This window comes from Silene latifolia, chromosome 2, assembly GCF_048544455.1.
Source record: "Silene latifolia isolate original U9 population chromosome 2, ASM4854445v1, whole genome shotgun sequence".
NCBI lineage: Eukaryota > Viridiplantae > Streptophyta > Magnoliopsida > Caryophyllales > Caryophyllaceae > Silene > Silene latifolia.
This window is the reverse complement of record NC_133527.1, coordinates 57256536-57276484: the sequence shown is the minus strand read 5'-3', so window position 1 is coordinate 57276484 and position 19949 is coordinate 57256536. Positions and strand designations below refer to the sequence as shown.

Sequence of the window (19949 nt, the reverse complement as noted above, 5' to 3'; positions counted from 1 at the left end):
CGATAATTTCCAGGTTAAGTTGTCCAAATTGTTAACTTGTTAACTTGTTTCCTTATGAGTATTCTGTGGGATTTGAGTTGATAATTATATCCCTGAGTCCTTAATTAGTCATAAACATCAGTCCTGTGTCAAGCTTTCTGGGTTTCCTTCTGTCAGGCAATTCTAATTAATTTATCAAAATTACTTAGATTCCTTCAAAACCCCTGAAATTTTTGTCAGAGTTAATTTATTCATCTAGCTAGTCTGTCACCAAATTTCATGATTTTTGCAGCCCATTTGTTATTTTTAATCATATTTAAAGTTCTGTTGCATTCTGAAGAATTCAGAAACTCTTGTTTAAAGTAAAGGTTGAGTCATTGTGTCAAGCGTGGGGTTTGACATTGCGGTTGGACCGATAGATGTGGTGGCGACCATTCTTTGTTGTGGATGGCATTGGCCTGCTTATGGCTTGCTATGGCTTGGCCAGTGCCTGGCAATCCTAGGCCGTGGCTTAGTAGTGTAAGGCCATGGCTAGGCTGTCCCTGGCTCCCTTCCAAATTGTCATTGGCCTGGCCTTCAGCCAGGCCCGTCTTTGAGCCCGTGCAGCCCGTGCGGCTGCACAGGGCCCCCAAAATTTGAGCCCAAAAACCCAGGTAAGAAGAGTATAATAAAAGCTAGCGCATATTAAAAGCATTGAAAACATTGTGCCCTAGTGGTCTGCCTTCTGCTTTCCATCTGCAGCTCCCGTGTTCGATTCTTATTCATGTTCAGTTTTTTTTTCCTTGCTTGCATTTAATAGTGGGTCCCACATAATTGTTTTAATTTCCATATCTCCCTACTTCTAGCAAATGAGATTGAGAGTTTTTTTTTTGGTCAAACGAGCAAATGAGATTGAGAGTTGAGAGTTGAGAGTTGAGAGTTGAGAGCATATCAGCACAATATTTTTTATCTCTCAAGAGTTCAACCAAATTTTAAATACTCTTTATTAAAAGTAGAATTTCACTTTAAAAAGACCCAAAAATGGTGGGAGACGACTTTCAATATTGCTCACGAAATTTAAATAAATAATAAATTTATATTTTTACATGAATTTAATTTATTATTTCATTCAGTATCCTAAATTGACTTTATAATAAAATTTAGGTTTTATTTTAAAATATGTTTAAATTTTAAGCTTTATCTTTGATAGGTAATTAAAATTTAGATTTACACAAAAATTAGAAAAATTCGCTTTTAAACAGTTATAGGGCCCCATTTTTAAATTTCGCACAGGGGCCCCTTAATATCCAAGACGGCCCTGCCTTCAGCTCCTGCCGTAGTTTTGGTATTCACCCTCTTCATTATTGTCCAAAAATCCTAGAGTCGCCAACAAGATTCTAACTAGGTCTGGCTGACCGTACCAGAATATCTCTCACAAATCTTCTGAAATTTTTCTTTCAATCGTTTTCCCGTAAAAACTGAATGTTTCCATTTGGCTCTAGAACTTCATTTGCATTGTTGTTGAATGTTGAACATGGTAGGGTAACAGAATCTTAATACACTTGAAAATATATATATATATATAAAACATCATTATTACAAGCAGATTTATGTAATTCACCCATATAATCATGACACAAAACGTACAGTAGGCTAAGCTAGCACACTCGACTCTCAAGACATATATTCATAGAAAGTGTTGACAAATCTGAACTATAGACTTCAAAGATAAACAGTAGAAAAGAAATGCATGGAAGCGATCATATCGGCAGCTGGTTGATAATAAAACAATAATAGTACAACTTGCATTATTACTAGATAGTTCTGTTTAATCCTGATCAAGGATTAGCTGTTTTAAGCTTAGCTGGTGGAAGACCAGGGATACCAGGTGGCAACAATGGAGGGAGGAGAGATGCAGGTGGCTGAGGCGTCGGTGTCGGTGGAGTTAGGGCGGGTACTCCGGGAATTTCAGGAATGGTAGGCAACGGAGGTAATGTTGGCACTATACCAACTGGGGATGTTGAGGGTGTAGGTGGAGTTAGTGCAGGAACTCCTGGAATTCCAGGTACTACAGGAATGGTAGGCAACGGAGGTAGTGTTGGCACTATACCAATGGGAGATGGCGAGGGTGTGGGTGGAGTAAAGCCAGGAACCCCTGGAATACCGGGCACCCCAGGAACTAATGGAAGGGTAGGTAATGGAGGCAGTTGTGGGACTATACCGGCTGGGGGTGTTGGGGGCTGCAAAGGGTTAGGAATGAGTGGTGAAGGAGGGGGTTGAAGCGGGTTTGGCAAAAGAGGAGCTGGGCTCAATGGGTCTGGAATTGGTAACCCACTTGATGGGGGTGATATTACTGGTGGGATTAGTGGTGGGAACAAGCCTTGTGGCCGCGAAACCAACCCATTTGCCACCTTAGAATCTTTTGTTGGTACAATAGGGTTTTCAGAATGAGGTGGCAGTGGTGGAAGCGGCACGTTTGGTAACGAAGGTGCGCCAGGTATTGTTGGTGTCAATGGGTTTGTAATAGGAAGAGTTGGAATTCCAGGGACTGGAAGTGTTGGGATATCAGGCATTGGAAGTGTTAGAAGATTTGGGATTTGAGGTATCGGAAGGCCAGGGAGAGTATCTCCAAGAGAGTTGAGCTTGGAATTAGTCTCACTAGACTGTTGGTTGCATAGACCGGGTTGTTTAAGCGGCTTAAAGGTGAAGAATCCTGCAGAGTAAATGTGTTGGCCACCTTTTCTTTCTTTGAGATGGATCTGTGATGAGGTGGAAGTAGAAGCCACAGCACAATATGGTTCATTGCTCTTGACGAGCTTGACTGTGCATCCTTGTATATCTCTCACATGTTTGCTTACTGAGAATGGCAGATCCACTTTAAAATTACCTTGTTTGTCCGTGTTAACTTCCTGATAGAAAGATTGTCTTGTGCTGCCTTGTACACATTCAACTGCAACTGTTGCACCTGAAATGAACCAAAATTGACAGTGTAACCGTGTATACTTTCGTTTTTCAGCTCCATAAGAGATAGCAACACCACCAAACACGATTTGATGGCAAAGTTATTTGGGGTTAGCTAGCATAAACCAACATACATGCAGAGAATCAAATGCATATACTAAATTGTTTCAAGTGAACAGCAGATACTATATTGTTATCAATTAATGGGAGTTATGAACCTCAAAGGCGAACGATCTCATTATTCAAACAACAAAAAAAGTTTAAAGTTAAGAACCTGAGATGTAGTCAGTGCCCTTAGACACGTCATGTTGGAAGCAAGTGTGACAGTAAACTGTGCCAACAACAACTGCAGAAGAATGCCTCTGAACGCGAAGCCTCGCCTCGGAAAGGTTGCAGAAAAAACATGACAGTGAGAGAATCAGTAGTGAAAAGGGGCTGCAGGTTTTGAGCCCTCTCATCATTTGAGTTAGTTGTTCCTCACACTAACTGATAAGATAGCCGAGAGTTTTAGGTACTTTCTATGTAGGTTATGATGAACGTTATATATAGACTCTTAGCTTAAAAGGTAATGAGCAACCCCCATCCTGAAATATGGTTTCTATATGTGTTATTCATGCTGAGGCCATTGGCCCATGGTTTTAAATCTCGGTTTGAGACTTGATCTAAGAATGGGTCGTCGAAGCTTGATCCCGGTGTTTTTGGTAGAAACCCGGGTGATGCGACCCTGCAAAATGCAATTGCGCTAATCTCCAAAACCTTGATAACTAGTTTGTGAATCGATGTTACAGGCGATAACTATAATCGTGCACTCAGTTTGCAAACTTAAAGCTGTAAATCCTACGGTGAATTATTTTGAACTTTGAAAATTGCATTATCCTTTATCATTTCCATTAGGCAAAAGAGTCATTATCTGTTGACATTATAATACATGTATGAAAAATAAAGCAAAAATGACTCAATTGTTTGTGTTTCTTCTTATTGTGTGAAGTAGCAGTTCGTTAACGCCATTAATCGGAAAAAAGAAACACCCATCTGATTTATTCCATCAGACCTTTTAGAAACTGTGCTTACGTGTATTTTTTTCTACGTTTTTTAATCAACGCTATTTTGATAGGAGGGATCCATTTAAGACGCTGAGGTAATGTTGCTGTAATATTGTCGATAGAAATAGAAATATGATTCAGAAAAGAACAAATGAACAACACTATTCAGCAGTTGTTGATAGAATTAGAACCTCCTCAAGGGTAGAAGTAGAAATATGAGGAGGATAAGACCGGAGTTTAGATCAGTGAAATGCAATCAGAACATTCTTATCTTCTTTCATAACACAGGACGAATAGTGCCTATACTACAAACCAGACAGCTGTTCCTAAATTTTTGTTGCATTATTCTACGTTGTGAATGAAACCAAAATTCATCAATTTCTATGGCAGATTCTCAACTCAAGTTGTCAGTAATTACTGTCTCACATTTTAGTGAAATTTGGCCAGTCCATCTAATTCGGCACCGACAACATTGAAATATTACAACATTACATTAATGCTTTAAGGGCTCCTGCAAATAAACCTGCTTACCCCAGTATTTAGAATAGGGAACGGCTGCTTCAGTATGATTCAGGGTGAAAATTGTTTCGAGAATTGCAGAGAGTGACCGCTATTTAAGATTCGACTACGCGGAAAAATAAAACCAATTTAATGAGCATTTTGCTTTATCCGGCAACAAAAGAGTAATAAGTGTTTGACTCTGCACGCATAGAACAATTGAAAACCAATGTTAAAGTACATGAAGCTCAAAAGCAGGTGCTACTGTTCTTTACAACGTTTCGGGAAATTTTATCCTTTCCCCCCATTTACATTAACAAAAGCAAAGCTCGTAGTTTATAATCGCTCATAGTAACCTAATCTCAATCGTAGCATATAAATGTGGCTCACTTAGACTCATAATGCAATTGCTGTAATCTTCAGAACTTTTACTCGTCAGTCTACTAACAGACATGTCATATGAATTATCCAATCACTGTTACGATGAGAAAGAAGAGGCAACCATCAAGCATTACCATCTCTATGAATTATTACCGTCGGCTCTAATACCATTTGTTGAATCGGTGCTAGAAAGGGGAGGCTGCCTAGACACCTAGTTTAATTTATAAAAAGTCCCAAATGATTAAGACCCTGTTCTTTTCGACTTAAAGTCACCTAATTTAAGTTCACTTCAAATCCTATAAGTTGATTCGATTCGATTCGAGATCCTATAAGTTGATTGATTCAGATTTTATAAGTTGATTCGAGATCCTATAAGTTGATTCGATTCGATTCGAGATCCTATAAGTTCGATTCGAGATCCTATACCTCACTTAATTTAAGTTCACTTCATATCCTATAAGTTGATTCGATTCGATTCGAGATCCTATAAGTTCGATTCGAGATCCTATAAGTTGATTCGATTCAGATTCTATAAGTTCGATTCGATTCGAGATCCTATAAGTTGATTCGATTGATTGATTCGAGATCCTATAAGTTCAATTCAGTTCAGATCAGATTAGTTTCAATCCAAAAGAACAGGGCCAAATATCGATTTATTAGAATTACTGTTTCATTCTGATTTCTGAAATCTACTCGTTCGTACCTAAGTAGTGATTTATTTTTAGTTTCACGGGTTTGCAAGTCCCCCACCTTCTCTCGCATACTCACGGGTTTGAACAAGAAGGACCTAGTGATTAAGTAATGACAATGTCACTTGTGTGTCCAAATTATGTCTCTAGGTTGTAATGTTCCTTTGTTTTATGTACATACATGAGCACATGGTGGCGGATCATAGATTAAGAAAATTAATAGGTTTGATGCCCGACTATGTTCGGGCTACCTTTATTTACCTTTTAAAATTTTTTTTTATGAAATATGATTCGCTAAATTTGCTTATCATATACATTTACAGTTTATATTTTGAAATTATGATGAGATGTAAAATTATCAACAAATTATGAGTCACGTCCACCACTCCCGCAGTTAATATTATTACTTTCACTACATCCCCTGCTAATACTATTACGTTTACCACTTTTTCGGTTACGTTTGTTTCTTTAACTACTCCCACTATTTTTACGATTAATCCGTTAGTTTTGTCAAACTCATATATTTAAATAAATTAATATTTTTTCTAAAATCGAATTGTTAATTAATTTTTTATACTCTCTCTGTTGTTTCTATTGTTACATCATTGCATATGTTGTGACTACTATTACTTTCACTACTCCTGCCGTCATTATTTTTTTTCCACTAGTCCCGCATTTATTACTGTTAAGTTCACTACTTCCGTTGCTGATAGTATGACTTTCACTACTGTTGCTACTATTGTTGCTTTTACTAGTCACATGAGTGGTTACTATCATATTAGTTGATGATTATATAGTTGTATTAAAGTTTTATCTTATATATATATATATATATATATATAGAGGCGGGATCTCGTGAGTTTGGTTCTTACGGTGAGTTGTGAGTTTGGAAAATCTCAGCCATTAGATCAAAAGAAACCAACACCTGAGATTTAATATAATAAAACATGCGGAAAGTAACAAACACGCAAAAACAATAATCTCATTCCCAAAACCCACTCACTGCTGTTATTTTCTCTCTCTTTGATTTCCATTTTTCCACGCATACATTTTGTCATCCATTTTTCTTAAGACAAATCCATCACCCAAACCGAATTAATTGAATTCAGCCGTAATTCTGAATCTTGCTGCTTGATATATCTTACCCTTAATGAATAGAGGAAACAATGATATGAGGTGATTAGGATTTGCTGTTAATCGTTTCAATTTTTAGGATATTTGTTCGTTATGAACCAAATTTATGATATATCTCACTTGGATTCAATATTCTTTCTCTAAATTCTTGTTAGTTTAATTTAATTGCATTATTTGCAGAATTTTCAATTGGTTTCGATTCCGAGTTTACGACGAGGAGCTAGCGGCTGTTCATCTAAGAAATCTGGGCTATTTATGTTCGATCAAATTGATTAGGGAAGGTGGTTGATTTAGTGTTAAAATGTGTGGGTTATTTATGTTCGATCAAATTGATTAGGGAGGGGGAAAATTGAGACTTGGTGGCTGGCGTTTGGACTTGGTGGCTATGGAAACAAAAAATCTATATGTTAGTTTTTGAAAATCTAGTGACTGGATTTTGTACTTTGGAATTTGCTCAGCGATGATGGGATTGGATATATCAGTTGCAGTTTTACAAATTGCCTGCAAATGATAAAGATTAGCAAGTCGTAATGAAGTCGGAAATGGACAGTGTTTGAAAATACAAATAAGGTGAGAGCAAGTAGCACCTTGTTGAGATAAGGCCACATATGCTCTATGAACTTGTTAAGCCAGTCAACGTTGAGAAAAGCAAATTGAAATGAGATATTAAATAAACAAGGTTAATGAAGATAAGAAAATGATAAAAAGAATGAGGCTTACACGATCAAAATCGGGATTTTTGACCCAAAGAGGTATATCCGGAAGCAACCTTGCCAGTTTTTCTGCATCTAAGTCGGTCAAAGAAGAAAGCTGAGGATCCTGGGAAATAAGACAAGTTTGAAGTGAAATGGTTGATCAATGAAAAAGCAGATCAAGGTTCATATTGAAGCGTAAATACAAATTTTGGTTGCAATGCTTGTTGGATTTTGTCCATCATCCAGGAACAAAATTAAGTTACTTGTCTATTGAGTGTCAAAAGAAAGTTATCATAATATGAGGTTACTTGTCGAGATTTTTTTAAAAAAAATAACAATAACACAACAATAATAACAAAATAACAGCACAATAATACTGGAGTAAGAACACGTAAAGAAAAAAAGGTAACAAAATGAGAATTTTTTTAAAAAAATAATAATAATACTACAATAATAGCACAATAACAGCACAATAACACTGGAGTAACAACACGTAAAGGAAAAAAAAGGAACAAAATGAGAATTTTTTTTTTAAAATAACAATAACACTACAATAATAGCAGAATCACAATAACATCATAATAACAGCACAATAACATGTGGTAAAAAAGAGAAAAAAATCAAAGTAGTAAAAAAAATCAAAGTGACACCGGAATAACATCACAATAACAATACCACCAGAATAACAACACAATAACACGTGGTAAAAAAAAAGGAAAAAAAATCAAAGTCGTAAAAAAATTCACAGTAACAGCAGAATAACATCACAATAACATCGGAATAACAATAACGGCACAATAACATATGGTAAAAAAAAAGAGAGAAAAACTCAAACGTAAAAAAATTCAAAGTAACAGCAGAATAACATCACAATAACAAATGGAATAACAATAACAAAGACAATAACAACAGAAAAAAAAAAAAAAAAAAAAAAAATCAAAGTCGTAAAAAAAATCCAGGTAAAAAAAGTACAATAATAGCATAATAACACGAGGTAAAAAAAAATAAGAGTAAAAAAATTTCAAGTAAAAAAAAATCCGGTACAAAAAGAAAAAGAAAAAAAGGTAAGATAATGAGTAAATTAAAGAAAAACATGAGAGAAAACAAAAATCAAAGTGGTAAAAAAGAAGCATAATAACACGAGGTAAAAAAAGAAAGAAAAAAAATTAAAGTAAAAAAAAAAGTAACATTAGAAAAAAGAGAAAATAAGTAAATGGCAATGATTTTATATGACATGTAAGATTTGATCTTGGCCACTCATCTCTAATATAATCTAAGAAATTTGAGATTCCCCCAACTCACAACTCACCATAAGAACCAAAATCACCATCCAATCTCTATATATATATATATATATATATATATATATATATATATATATATATATATATATATATATATATATATATATAAGCTGGGTTGAAACGCTGTGGATGCGAAACGTGTCAACCCGGCCTTAAATACAGCCATTTATGACAATTTAGTCATTAATTGCATGCATTAATGTAACATGAATATCAACATCAACAATAATTTAATAAACTTATTTATTAGATTAAATTAAATAAGTAATATAGCTAATTTTAAAAATATTTCAAGGAAGATTTCGAAACTAAAATTTTTAAATTTATAGCGAAAAATGCTTTCGTATGAGTATAATTTTCGTTAGAGTTATTAAAATATTAAACTCACTCAATCTGTGTTCCCTATAGAATTGAAGTAGATAAATTATTTGTATTGCACAAAAAAGATGAAATGTTATGAAATATTTTAAAACTTCACTTTTTAATTTAAATGCATGTATACAGTACAATACAAACAATCTTATATATCTTATCTTATATCTTATATTTATATATAAAACTTGGTTGAAAAAGTGTAGATTTAACATGTGATATTTACCTTTTTTTTCCCTTACATTTCCTAAATGTTATACTGACAATTTTTCAATGTGATTGTATTATTCTCATGCTCCCATGATAGATAATAAAACTTGAATTCAATCATTAGTCAACGATACATGTATGAGTATCTATGCAATTCTATGTATGCTTCCCCAGAAAAAATCAAATAGGGTGCAAATTAAATTTCCAAGAAATATTAGTACATAAAACAAGGTGTATGTATGTGGACTCTATTGATTTTAGAGTATTCAACGCCTCATAGTCTTATACTAGTTTGTACACATTCAATGTTTGGTGTATTCTTTCTCAAAGCATTCACCCTATAAATTTATAGAATTCTTTCCACCCTACACACCATCTTACAACACTTTAGTTTCTTCTTCACACTTTCAAAAGATAAGCTATATAAAAATTTGAGAAAATTTTCAACTGCTCTGTTTACAAACATAAAAGATACGCTCTATTCGGAAGATCGATGAGAGGTCAAGTATCAATAGTTTGGGATGTTGTGGAACGAAATGATAACACTCATGTTTTTGTCGAATGGAAAAAAGGTTGTGCGGTATAGGTAGGTACATATAAAATAAAGAAATAAGGAGTACAGTGTAGATAATTTTTACAGTAACACAATGAAACCATGCTCCTAATTCATTTTAAATGACTTTTGTTTTAGAATACAAAAATAATGTGCATAAGTTTTGGCAAGTACTATTAAGGTAACAAACCTTCCTTAAATTACAATAGTGCGAGTATAAGAGATGGAAGGCTATGTCCTACATCAACAAGTGAAAGGAGTTATGGGGTGATTAAGATTGCGATTATTAGCGAGAACAGTAGAGTTCAAATGCGAGATTAGTTGTTTAAAAGATGATGTGGTAGAGTATAAGATACAAAGGCTATGTTCTTGATTTTTTTTTTGATATGGTAGCGTCAGGGAGATGTACTATTGTTATTATTTCAGTGGTCTATATGTTGGTTGATAGTTGCTATTAAGTATCCTTGCAAAAGTTGGTTTTAGTTTAGATTTAATTATGATGAGATTTGTTTATAATAAATCATAAGAAATAAGCTAGAACAATTATATAATCATGAGAATGAGTTGACCGTCATTTTATAATTTATGTTGAAAATATTCTTATTCGTCGAAATTATTAATTTAACTTTATTTTTCTTTGTAAGTGGTATTTTAGTCATATCGAGATAAATATATGATTGAGACATAGGAGTCAAGGAGGTACCTAGATGACATTATTAGAGTATTTAAAATGTCTTAGTTTTAATATTTTTCCCGTAAAAATAAATGTAAAACGAGATGATGCATGTATAAATGTTAGCTTGAAGGGTCCGTTTCAAATATTGTGTACATAGTAAATTCATTGTAATGATGCACTAGCAATCAATTGTTCGAAAATAAATGATGTGCAAGTCTTAACATTTTTGTCATATTAATAACCAGTATTCTTTTCGTCTCATTTATTTGTTTATCTTTTATATTATTTGTAAGGGTGTTTTTTTAAGGATTCGACACTTTCTAAAATCAGAACAATGAATTTTAAACAGTTTAACTTACACAATTGATTATGAATATTTTGAACAATTCAACATTTTAACAATTAATTAGCCTTTTTAGAATATAAAAATATGTTGCATTTATTTATTTTTGATAAATTTATTAAATTTATAATTAGTTAAATTGAGAAGTTGGGTATTTATATTGCGCAGTAGCCTCATGACATATTGAACCTTATGTGCAATATAATAGAAAATGATTTATTAATTACTATATAAATACAAAAAAAACTGAAGTTTATTTTTATGCAAGTAATTTGAAAAAAATGGAAAGATGCAGTTTTATACTTTATCATGTTCTAATAATTTAAAATATATTTGTAAGTAAAAATAGGAATAACAATAATATTATAGAATACAACAAGTTATAAAAACAATGTTTAAGTTAAAGATACATATCTCATATCCAAACTTATTACACAAAGAACAAAGTTTTTTTTGAGAAACTATATACAATTAGGTATTTAGTAAAGTAAGTCGAATGTGAAAATAAATTATCATTTTAATAATTTAGAAATTATAAGCTTTAAGTTAAAGATACATATCTCATATACAAACTTACCGCGCGAAGCGCGGGATTCTTCCTAGTACTTAAATAAATTTGATATAATAAATTAGAATATGATTTAAGAGCAATCATTATTATTTACAAATTAAATTACAAATCAAATGAATTATGGGAATATTATATTTTTTGGAAATCTAAAATGATTTATTTACCTTTTAAGAGTTCCCAAAATATAACGACTTATATTATATTTGTGTATGTTAAATAATTAACATCTTCATACTAATTCATACCATAAGTAGGGCCTGTTAATTTAAGGAAACTCATCATATTCTGGTGATCTCTAAATTTATACTTCAACCAAAACTATATAATATTTACATTTAAGTCCCTTGTTCAGGTCCATCACACGGCGCTAGCGGTTAAAAACTATATAGTATAATTAATTTGTATAGATTTATTTAATTACATTGAAGTCCCTTGGTTTCTAGAATTAATATATAGTATTGATATTGCGTAAAAGTGGTGATTGACCCTAATAACTTTGTACAATTGTCAAATTAACTGCCCATAACTTTCAATTGAAGTTATTAGGCCACATAACTTACATAATAAGTGAAATTAAACCCCTTTATCAAAATCTCACGAGAAATTCAATTTATCATATCATAAAAGTAAAAATATTTATGTCTTTATGAAAAATACAAAATAAAAGGTTAAAAAAATTAATAAAAAAATAGCATAAATTAGATAAAAAAATTAAAATATTTTACAAAAATCAAGTAATTTATAATTTATATATAAAGTACAGATTTTGTAACTCTTTTTTACAATTTTCGTAAAAAAAATTCAATTACGAAATATTTTGTTAGGTAGTTGTGTTAAAATCAGAAGTCGAGAAAAATATTTTCATTAAATAAAAAATATAATAAAAGGGTAAAAAAATATTCAAATTTTTCTATTTTTCAACATTTCAATAAAAATTCGCAGAAAATTGTTCATTTTTTTTCAAAAAATCATACCGAATTACATACATATTTAATACGTATGATTTTAGTATGATTTTAGTATAAGTGTTGGTATAATTGTTGGTATATAATGATATTTTGGTGAGATTTTGATAAACGGATTTAATTTCCCTTATTATGTAAGTTATGGGTCCAAATTACTCAAATTAATGGTTATAGGTGTTAATTTCACAATTATACAAAGTTAGGGGTCAATCACTACTTCCCCGAATTATATTGTAACGGGGTTATATCTCTCTGTTATACGATTTTTTATGTTATATCTTTTCCTTTTCTGAAATACACGGTGTATTCATTCACCTGTAAAGTCGGAAATCTAAATCATTGCCTAAGTTGAGAAAATTGTCAACGAGTGAGTTTAGGCCCTGTTTTTTTGGATATGTTTGGTTAAGTTAACTTAACTTATTTTTGCTGAACTTTTCTAAACTTTACTTATATTTGCTGAACTTAACTTAAATTAAGTAAAGAAAAGCCCAAAAGAACTGAGCCTAGTTTACTTTGGCTCATAAATTCACCCAACTATCCTTCTTCCACCATTTCCATCAACCTCTTCATTTTCTTTCGTCACTAACAGAAGAGTAGACCTGTCAAACGGGTTGAGTTCTAATACGGATCGACGAGTTACGGGTCGGGTTAAGGTCAGAATACGGGTCAGAAATAATTTCTAACTCCTTTTTTAACGTTTTTTTGATAAAAAAATTTTTTTAAAAAAATTTAAAACATACACATTTAAAATTAATATTTTACATATTCCATGTTTATATTAATTATATTGTTATAATTATTAAAATAAAGTTGTTTAAATAATTATTTTATTATTAAATATTATAAAAGTGATATAAAATTGACTTTTTTATTGTGTTTGCAATTTGAAGGAATAAAACTAATAATTTTTCAACTATTTTTTCAAATATGATACTCTGTATATATATATATCATTTTAATAAAACTCTTGATTTACTTTTGACACAACGGGTCGACCCATCCAAGTCGAGTGTCGACCACAAAATAACGGGTCATTTCGAATTCGGGTCAAACAGGTCACTGGCTCAAAATTTTCGGGTTTTGACCCTGATAAAACGGGTCGGGTCAGGATTTGATAGAATGACAAGTCTACAGGCCGGCCAATGAAATGTGGAGGCCCTATTCTAAATCTTATGGGAAGGCCCTTATCGTGATCATGTTGTATTATTCGAAATGTTATATGCAAACATAATACCCTCAATATTTGAAAATATCGGAACATTCACGTGGTACCCTTGAACTTTGCTATTTTGCACGTGGTACCCAAATTTTTAAGTTTTTGTACATGATACCCTCCATGTTTGATTTTTATGCACAACATACCCTTTTTGTCGCTATAAAAAAACTCAATTGTGCATAACTCCTAGACCGGAATTCGGAATCGACCAATTTTTTTTCTAAAATGATTATCTCGTCATAATCTACGATTTGAGAAAAAAAAATTGTCGACTGGCATTTTATAGGGTTTTTTTAAAGAAAATCTCAAACCAATCGTATCTTCGATCTTAAATTTCCGAATGACCATTTTTGTTTAAGCAATTTATAGTTCTCGAAGAGGTAATCAATTTAAAAAAAAAAATTAGTCAATTCCGATTTCTGGTCTATGATTTATGCTCAATTAAAAATTTTAAGAACGATGAAAAGGGCACATTGTACTTGAAAATCAAAACCCAAGGATATAATGTGCACAAATTTAAAAAGTTGGGTACCACGTGTAAAATTGCAAAGTTCGAGGTTACCACGTGAATTTTCCTTGAAAATATTGAAGGTGATGTGCTTTTCAAAAACATAAATATTATAAAATTAAATTAAACGTGTAAAATGCAAATATACTCATTCCAAAACATTAACATTGCATCACTGTTTAGGTAGCACCAAAACGGACACGAACACGATACGGACACGTGATACAACATCCCATGAAATTTAAGACACGGGACACACCATTTAAATTTAATAAAATATACTTGTATATTTTATGGTTATAAATAATTTATGATTTTATTTTGTAATTTATTTGATATTAAATTTAAATAAGTGAATGTAAAATACCTAGAGTATAACTAATTCTCATTTCATACCCAAACCCATCTTCTATATAAATTCCGATATGAAATCGAGATTGTTACCTTGGCAAAAATACTAACAATAGGAGTAAGTACCTATACTTTATTCTTCTGCGAGTAGGAGAAAAGATAAAACTAAAAAAAAAAACTTATTATTAAACAATAAATAAATAAAATATTTTTGATTAAATAAAAATGAAAGTTTGAAACTCATCTGATTAACCTCTTTTGGTTATCTCGAAGAGTGGGAAAGATCTATGAGAAATCTAATTCCTTGTTTTCCTTTTGATATGTAAAAAAAGGACACCAAAAGAATTGACTACGGAGTCATATGAGGCAGGAAAGTCTCATGTACGGACGTACGGTTCTAAGGGAAGGAATTGACCCGCCTATTCCGACCGGGGAGAACAAGCCATCCGACCATGAGATTCTGAAATTGCGGACGCTCGGTTTGATCAAGCCGCCGAGTATTGGAAACAACCTCATACGACTCGTCTAAACTATAAGATGTTTAGGCGTGTGTCCGACAAGGCGTCGGACACCGGACAACTAGTTAAGAGGAGTGTTCGTGCTACCTCCAATAAGTGGATAATACATCAAATGTATTAGTTCCAAGGGTATAAGGGTCCTTTTATAGGTAGTAAAAAACCAACATCAAACAAAACACTAGTATGTGGATTATACATCCAATATACTACCACCAGTTTTTTAGTTTTTGAGCGTTATAATAAACATTTCGATTTGTTTTAAAGTTTCTGAGTTTTACTATAAAATTTCTAAGTTCATTCACTAAAACGTTAAACTCAAAAAATTACAATATAACTACAAAACATTACATATAATCTTAGTTAAATTTGAGATTTGACGACAAAAAATTAAAATGTAACTTATAAATTTTAAAAAGCTCGGAAAAAAATACACATAAGCTCAATTAACATTGAGGTTTGAGGTACATGTATGTTTCTATCTTATATATATATATATATATATATATATATAACTAGGTTGAAACGTTGTGGATGCGCCACGTGTTAACCCAGCCTTAAATACACGTATTAATTACAGCTGAACATTAAATATAAACATAATAAATGTTGTATAAATCTTACCAAAATATTAATTATAGTTTAATAAATTTTATTATAAAATTATAGTAAATAATTACGGTGATTTGATTCTAAATTTACTAAAAAGTTATTTTGATAAAAATTATAAAATGTAAATAATTACGTTCATTGTGAAAAATACTTTCAATTGAGCATTCATTATATTTATTGAAATATTTATTTTGATATGTAGAGATGATTAAAGTAAGTGTCTCACAATGTTTTACATTTACGCAAAAAAATATTTTGAGAAAGTTATAAAACTTAGACTATTAGAGTATTAGATCCATTAAGAAAAATATATTTGGAAGAGTCATTGTATATATGATGTGACTCATATTTGAGCATATTTAGTCCCCGAATTAACCTCGTTCCCATGCTTACTAGCATATATTAGGGTCCTTTCTTATCTTTAGTTTCCCATTTTGCATATTCTTTGAGGTTTTGTGTCCTTGGTAGGAGAGGATTGATAACCTTGCATTTATGGAGCGAAATGGAGCTAAATGGATCGCATCTAATGACCAAGAATCGAAGAGGATACCGACACTAGAGGCCTAAGAAAATAAATAAAGTGAAATGGGCAATGATGAAAAGATCCTTGCATCCCCAACACAAACCTCGCAGATTGTTAAGGAGCCAAACAAGAGAAGAATCTTGTGCCACGATCCGAGCGGCCCGAGTTCAGGATGAGCAGATCAGAGCAACGATCCGAGCGTCCCTGAGCATGATCCGAGCATACCAGAGCACGATCCGGGCGTCCCGACTATCAGCCCGAGCGGATCTTCTTACAGTACTAGCCGTGCATCAGGTGAGGACGAGCGGATCCTGGTGGGAGTTGCAGCATGATCCGCGCATGTCCCTCGGGAGTTGCAATTCCTCAAGCTTCTCTTAGGGTCTTAATAGTCATTTAAGCCCTTAGTAACCCTAATCCTTGTACTTAATTTTAGTATAAATACCCCATTGTACTACCTAGATTTGGATGAATTCTTAATCAAGCTTTAATCAATCCTTAAACATATCTTAATCTAGTCTTACTTTAGTTTTAATAAACATCTCAATATTAATTAGATCTTAATCTTTCCTTAATTTCTCAATTGTTCATAGTTTTATTTGGGTAATTAGAAGATTATTGGGGTTTATTGGAGGATTGACAACCTTCCATCAATCATCAAGTACTTCTATTATTCTTTGCTTTATTATTTGGATCATCTCAAATAGGTATAATCCTTCTTTACCCTTGTTTAATTATTGTTAATTACATCATTTATTCATCATGTTTTTCTTTGTTAGTATGATTGACAACCTTATTAGCATGTTAAACTTGATCATGAGTGAGTAGTCCTTTAGCTAGGGTTCATGGGGAATTAGGGGAAATAAACATGGGGATTGATCTATGCTTAATCTAATATGTTTTCATAATTAAATTGCTTGCTTGTTGTGATTTCAACTTATGCACATGTGATGTTTGATGAAATGCGAGCCTATGAATCCTTGCATTTTTTACCCATCTCTTATATTTTCAATGAGGCTTGTAAGACATAAACCAACTCGAGCCTCATTAGACCATGCATAGAGTTGAATAGGAGGAGACTAAGTCGACTTGTAGGTGTTGTACAGTCTAGACGACTCGGCTCCGTGACCTAAATCTTCCCAGGGATTGTAAGATATACACTAACTCGATCCCATCACAACAATAAGTGCTTGCATCTATTTGAGAACATGTTTGTATAATCTATTTCCATGAATCCCCTATGAACCCATGACACCCTAGTGATTTTAATCAATTGTTTACAACCCCTTTATTCGCTTTACTTAATGTACATTCATCTTGTTGATTAGTTTAGACCACATCTCATCTCAACCCAATTTGTGACACCCTAAGACATAGCTACTTGCAATTGAAAATCCTACATCAATACCCGTCTCTTGAGATCCGACCTTTACTTACCTCTTTACTAAGAGTAGTTTGTGAAGTTATAAATATTGTTTTGGTTGGTAGCTTCTGACGACGAGTTTGAACCGGACCAAAAAAGGCGCCGTTGTCGGGGACGGTGTTCAATTGATTTGATTTTCGTTAATTATTTTTAGTTGTGTCTTTCTTTACCTTGAGGGAGAACATTTCCTCAAGGTACTTCTCACCATTTTCTCTTAGTGTACTTTGCAAGATGGATCCTATAGATTGTTGTGTAGAGGACCATGTGAGCACTAATCTCATCAATGACCCCTTGCAAGCATTGGAAGCCTTAGAAGCAAGTGAGGCCAAAAACAAGCATTGGGCATTGGAAGTAGATCTCCTTGAAGCAGCTCTAGCTTACAAAGACTCACCTATGAGCAATCCATATTGATAAATAACATTCTTGATGAAGCATCACAATCCACTAAAGAAGAACAAGCAACTAAAGATCATACCATGCAAGTTGAGGAGCAAGACGAATATGTCGAGGAATTTGACTACATTGGGTATGAGGAGTTCGAAGAACAAGTCGAATATGCCATGAGGATAGAATGTGTAATGGAGGTGGAAGATGTCCCTAGTGAACCTTCAATGGTAGAAAGTGAGGTACAAACTCCAACTCTAAAACCCCTTCCCCCAAATTTGAAGTATGCTTACGTTGATGAGTCTAAAACCAAACCCGTGATTGTTAATGAAAAATTTGATGAGAACCAATTGGAAAATTTTGCTTGATGTGCTAAAAGAACATGAAAAAGCTATAGGCTATAGTCTATATGATCTTAAGGGAATAAGGCCCAATTTTTGCATGTATAGAATTCATCTACAAGAAGACCATAGGCCTACCATCCAAGGACAAAGAAGACTAAACCCTCACATGTAAGAAGTTGTAAAAACGGAGGTTATGAAATTAGTTGATGCGGGAATCATTTATCCTATATCGGATTCTTTGTGGGTTAGCCCCGTTCAAGTGGTACATAAGAAAGGAGGTACCACGGTGGTAACAAATGATAAGAACGAGCTAATACCCACAAGAAGGAAGATCACCGGTTGGCGTATGTGTATCGATTATCGTAAATTCAATTCCGCAACAAGAAAGGATCATTTCCCCTACCATTCATTGACCAAATGCTTGAGAGGTTAGCCTCTAACAAATTATTTTGCTACCTTGACGGGTACTCAGGATTCTTCCAAATCCCGATACACCCGGATGACCAACACAAGACTACTTTCACATGCCCCTACGATACTTTTGCATATAGGAGAATGCCTTTCGGGCTATGTAATGCCCCCGCTACTTTCCAACGATGCATGATGAGTGTTTTATCGCTATTATCTAGAAACCATAATGGAGGTTTTTATGGATGATTTTAGCATTTACGGAAAAGACTTTGATTCTTGTTTGCATAACCTTTCTCTTGTATTACAAAAGTGTGAGGATGTTAGCCTTGTCTTGAATTGGGAAAAGTGTCATTTTATGGTCAATGAAGGTATTGTCTTGGGTCATTTAATCTCGGAAAAGGGCATCGAAGTTGACAAGGCCAAGGTTGAGGTGATAAAGAAACTCCCACCTCCCGTTAATGTTAGAGAGGTGCAGAGCTTTCTCGGTCATGCGGGGTTCTATCGCCGTTTTATAAAAGATTTTTCCAAAATCGGGAAACCCCTTACTCAAATTTTGCTTAAGGTTGCCCAATTCCAATTCACTAATGAGTGTGTTGAAGCTTTTGATAGAATCAAAGAGGCACTAATCTCGGCACCAATCATCCAACCACCAAATTGGGAATTACCATTTGAGATCTTGTGCGATGCAAGTAACTACGCCATTGGAGCGGTTCTTGGCCAACGGGTAGGAAAGGCTTTGCATGCTATCTATTACATAAGCAAGACTCTTGATGTCACCCAAGTAAACTATGACACCACAGAGAAGGAGCTTCTTGCCATTGTCAATGCATTAGACAAATTCCGTTCCCATTTGCTTGGATCAAAAGTGATTGTTTTCTCGGACCACCGTGCTCTTAGACATATATTGATAAAGAAAGAAGGAAAACCAAGATTGTTGAGGTGGATTTTGCTACTCCAAGAATTTGATTTGGAGATAAGGGATAAGAAGGGAGCCGAGAATGTGGTAGCGGATCACTTGTCAAGAATTCGATTCCATGATGATGAGGGAGAGACACCCATCAATGACTCTTTCCCCGATGATATTTTAATGGCCATCCATTCACAACTCGAGAAACACACAACACCATGGTTCGCCGACTATCCTAATTACATTGTGGGAGGCGTTCCTCCCCCAAATTTGAACTACAATCAAAGAAAAAGATTCTTGTTTGAAGTGAAGAGATACTTTTGGGACGATCCCAATCTTTACAAAGAATGTAATGATGGACTTTATCGAAGATGCATACCCCAATGGGAAGTTCAATGTGTTTTA

The 19949-nt window shown here is 33.5% G+C and overlaps 1 protein-coding gene and 2 long non-coding RNA genes across 3 annotated transcripts; 1 reads left to right on the top strand and 2 right to left on the bottom strand.

Annotated features, from left to right (window-relative positions):
* Nucleotides 1–1515: 1515 nt before the first annotated feature.
* Nucleotides 1516–4672, bottom strand: LOC141642778 (uncharacterized). Its single transcript, XM_074451707.1, has 2 exons — nucleotides 3194–4672; nucleotides 1516–2923 (listed from the first exon to the last, which is right to left on the bottom strand). Exons 1-2 carry the CDS (start codon nucleotides 3378–3380, stop codon nucleotides 1797–1799), a joined length of 1314 nt encoding a protein of 437 aa, XP_074307808.1. The 5' UTR covers nucleotides 3381–4672; the 3' UTR covers nucleotides 1516–1796.
* Nucleotides 4673–5430: 758 nt separating this feature from the next.
* Nucleotides 5431–7674, top strand: LOC141629706 (uncharacterized). The gene is made up of 2 exons (XR_012537330.1): nucleotides 5431–6706; nucleotides 6845–7674. It is a non-coding gene; the product is annotated as an uncharacterized LOC141629706 (long non-coding RNA).
* LOC141629705 (uncharacterized) lies at nucleotides 6985–7674 on the bottom strand. Its single transcript, XR_012537329.1, has 2 exons — nucleotides 7252–7674; nucleotides 6985–7165 (listed from the first exon to the last, which is right to left on the bottom strand). It is a non-coding gene; the product is annotated as an uncharacterized LOC141629705 (long non-coding RNA).
* Nucleotides 7675–19949: the final 12275 nt, after the last annotated feature.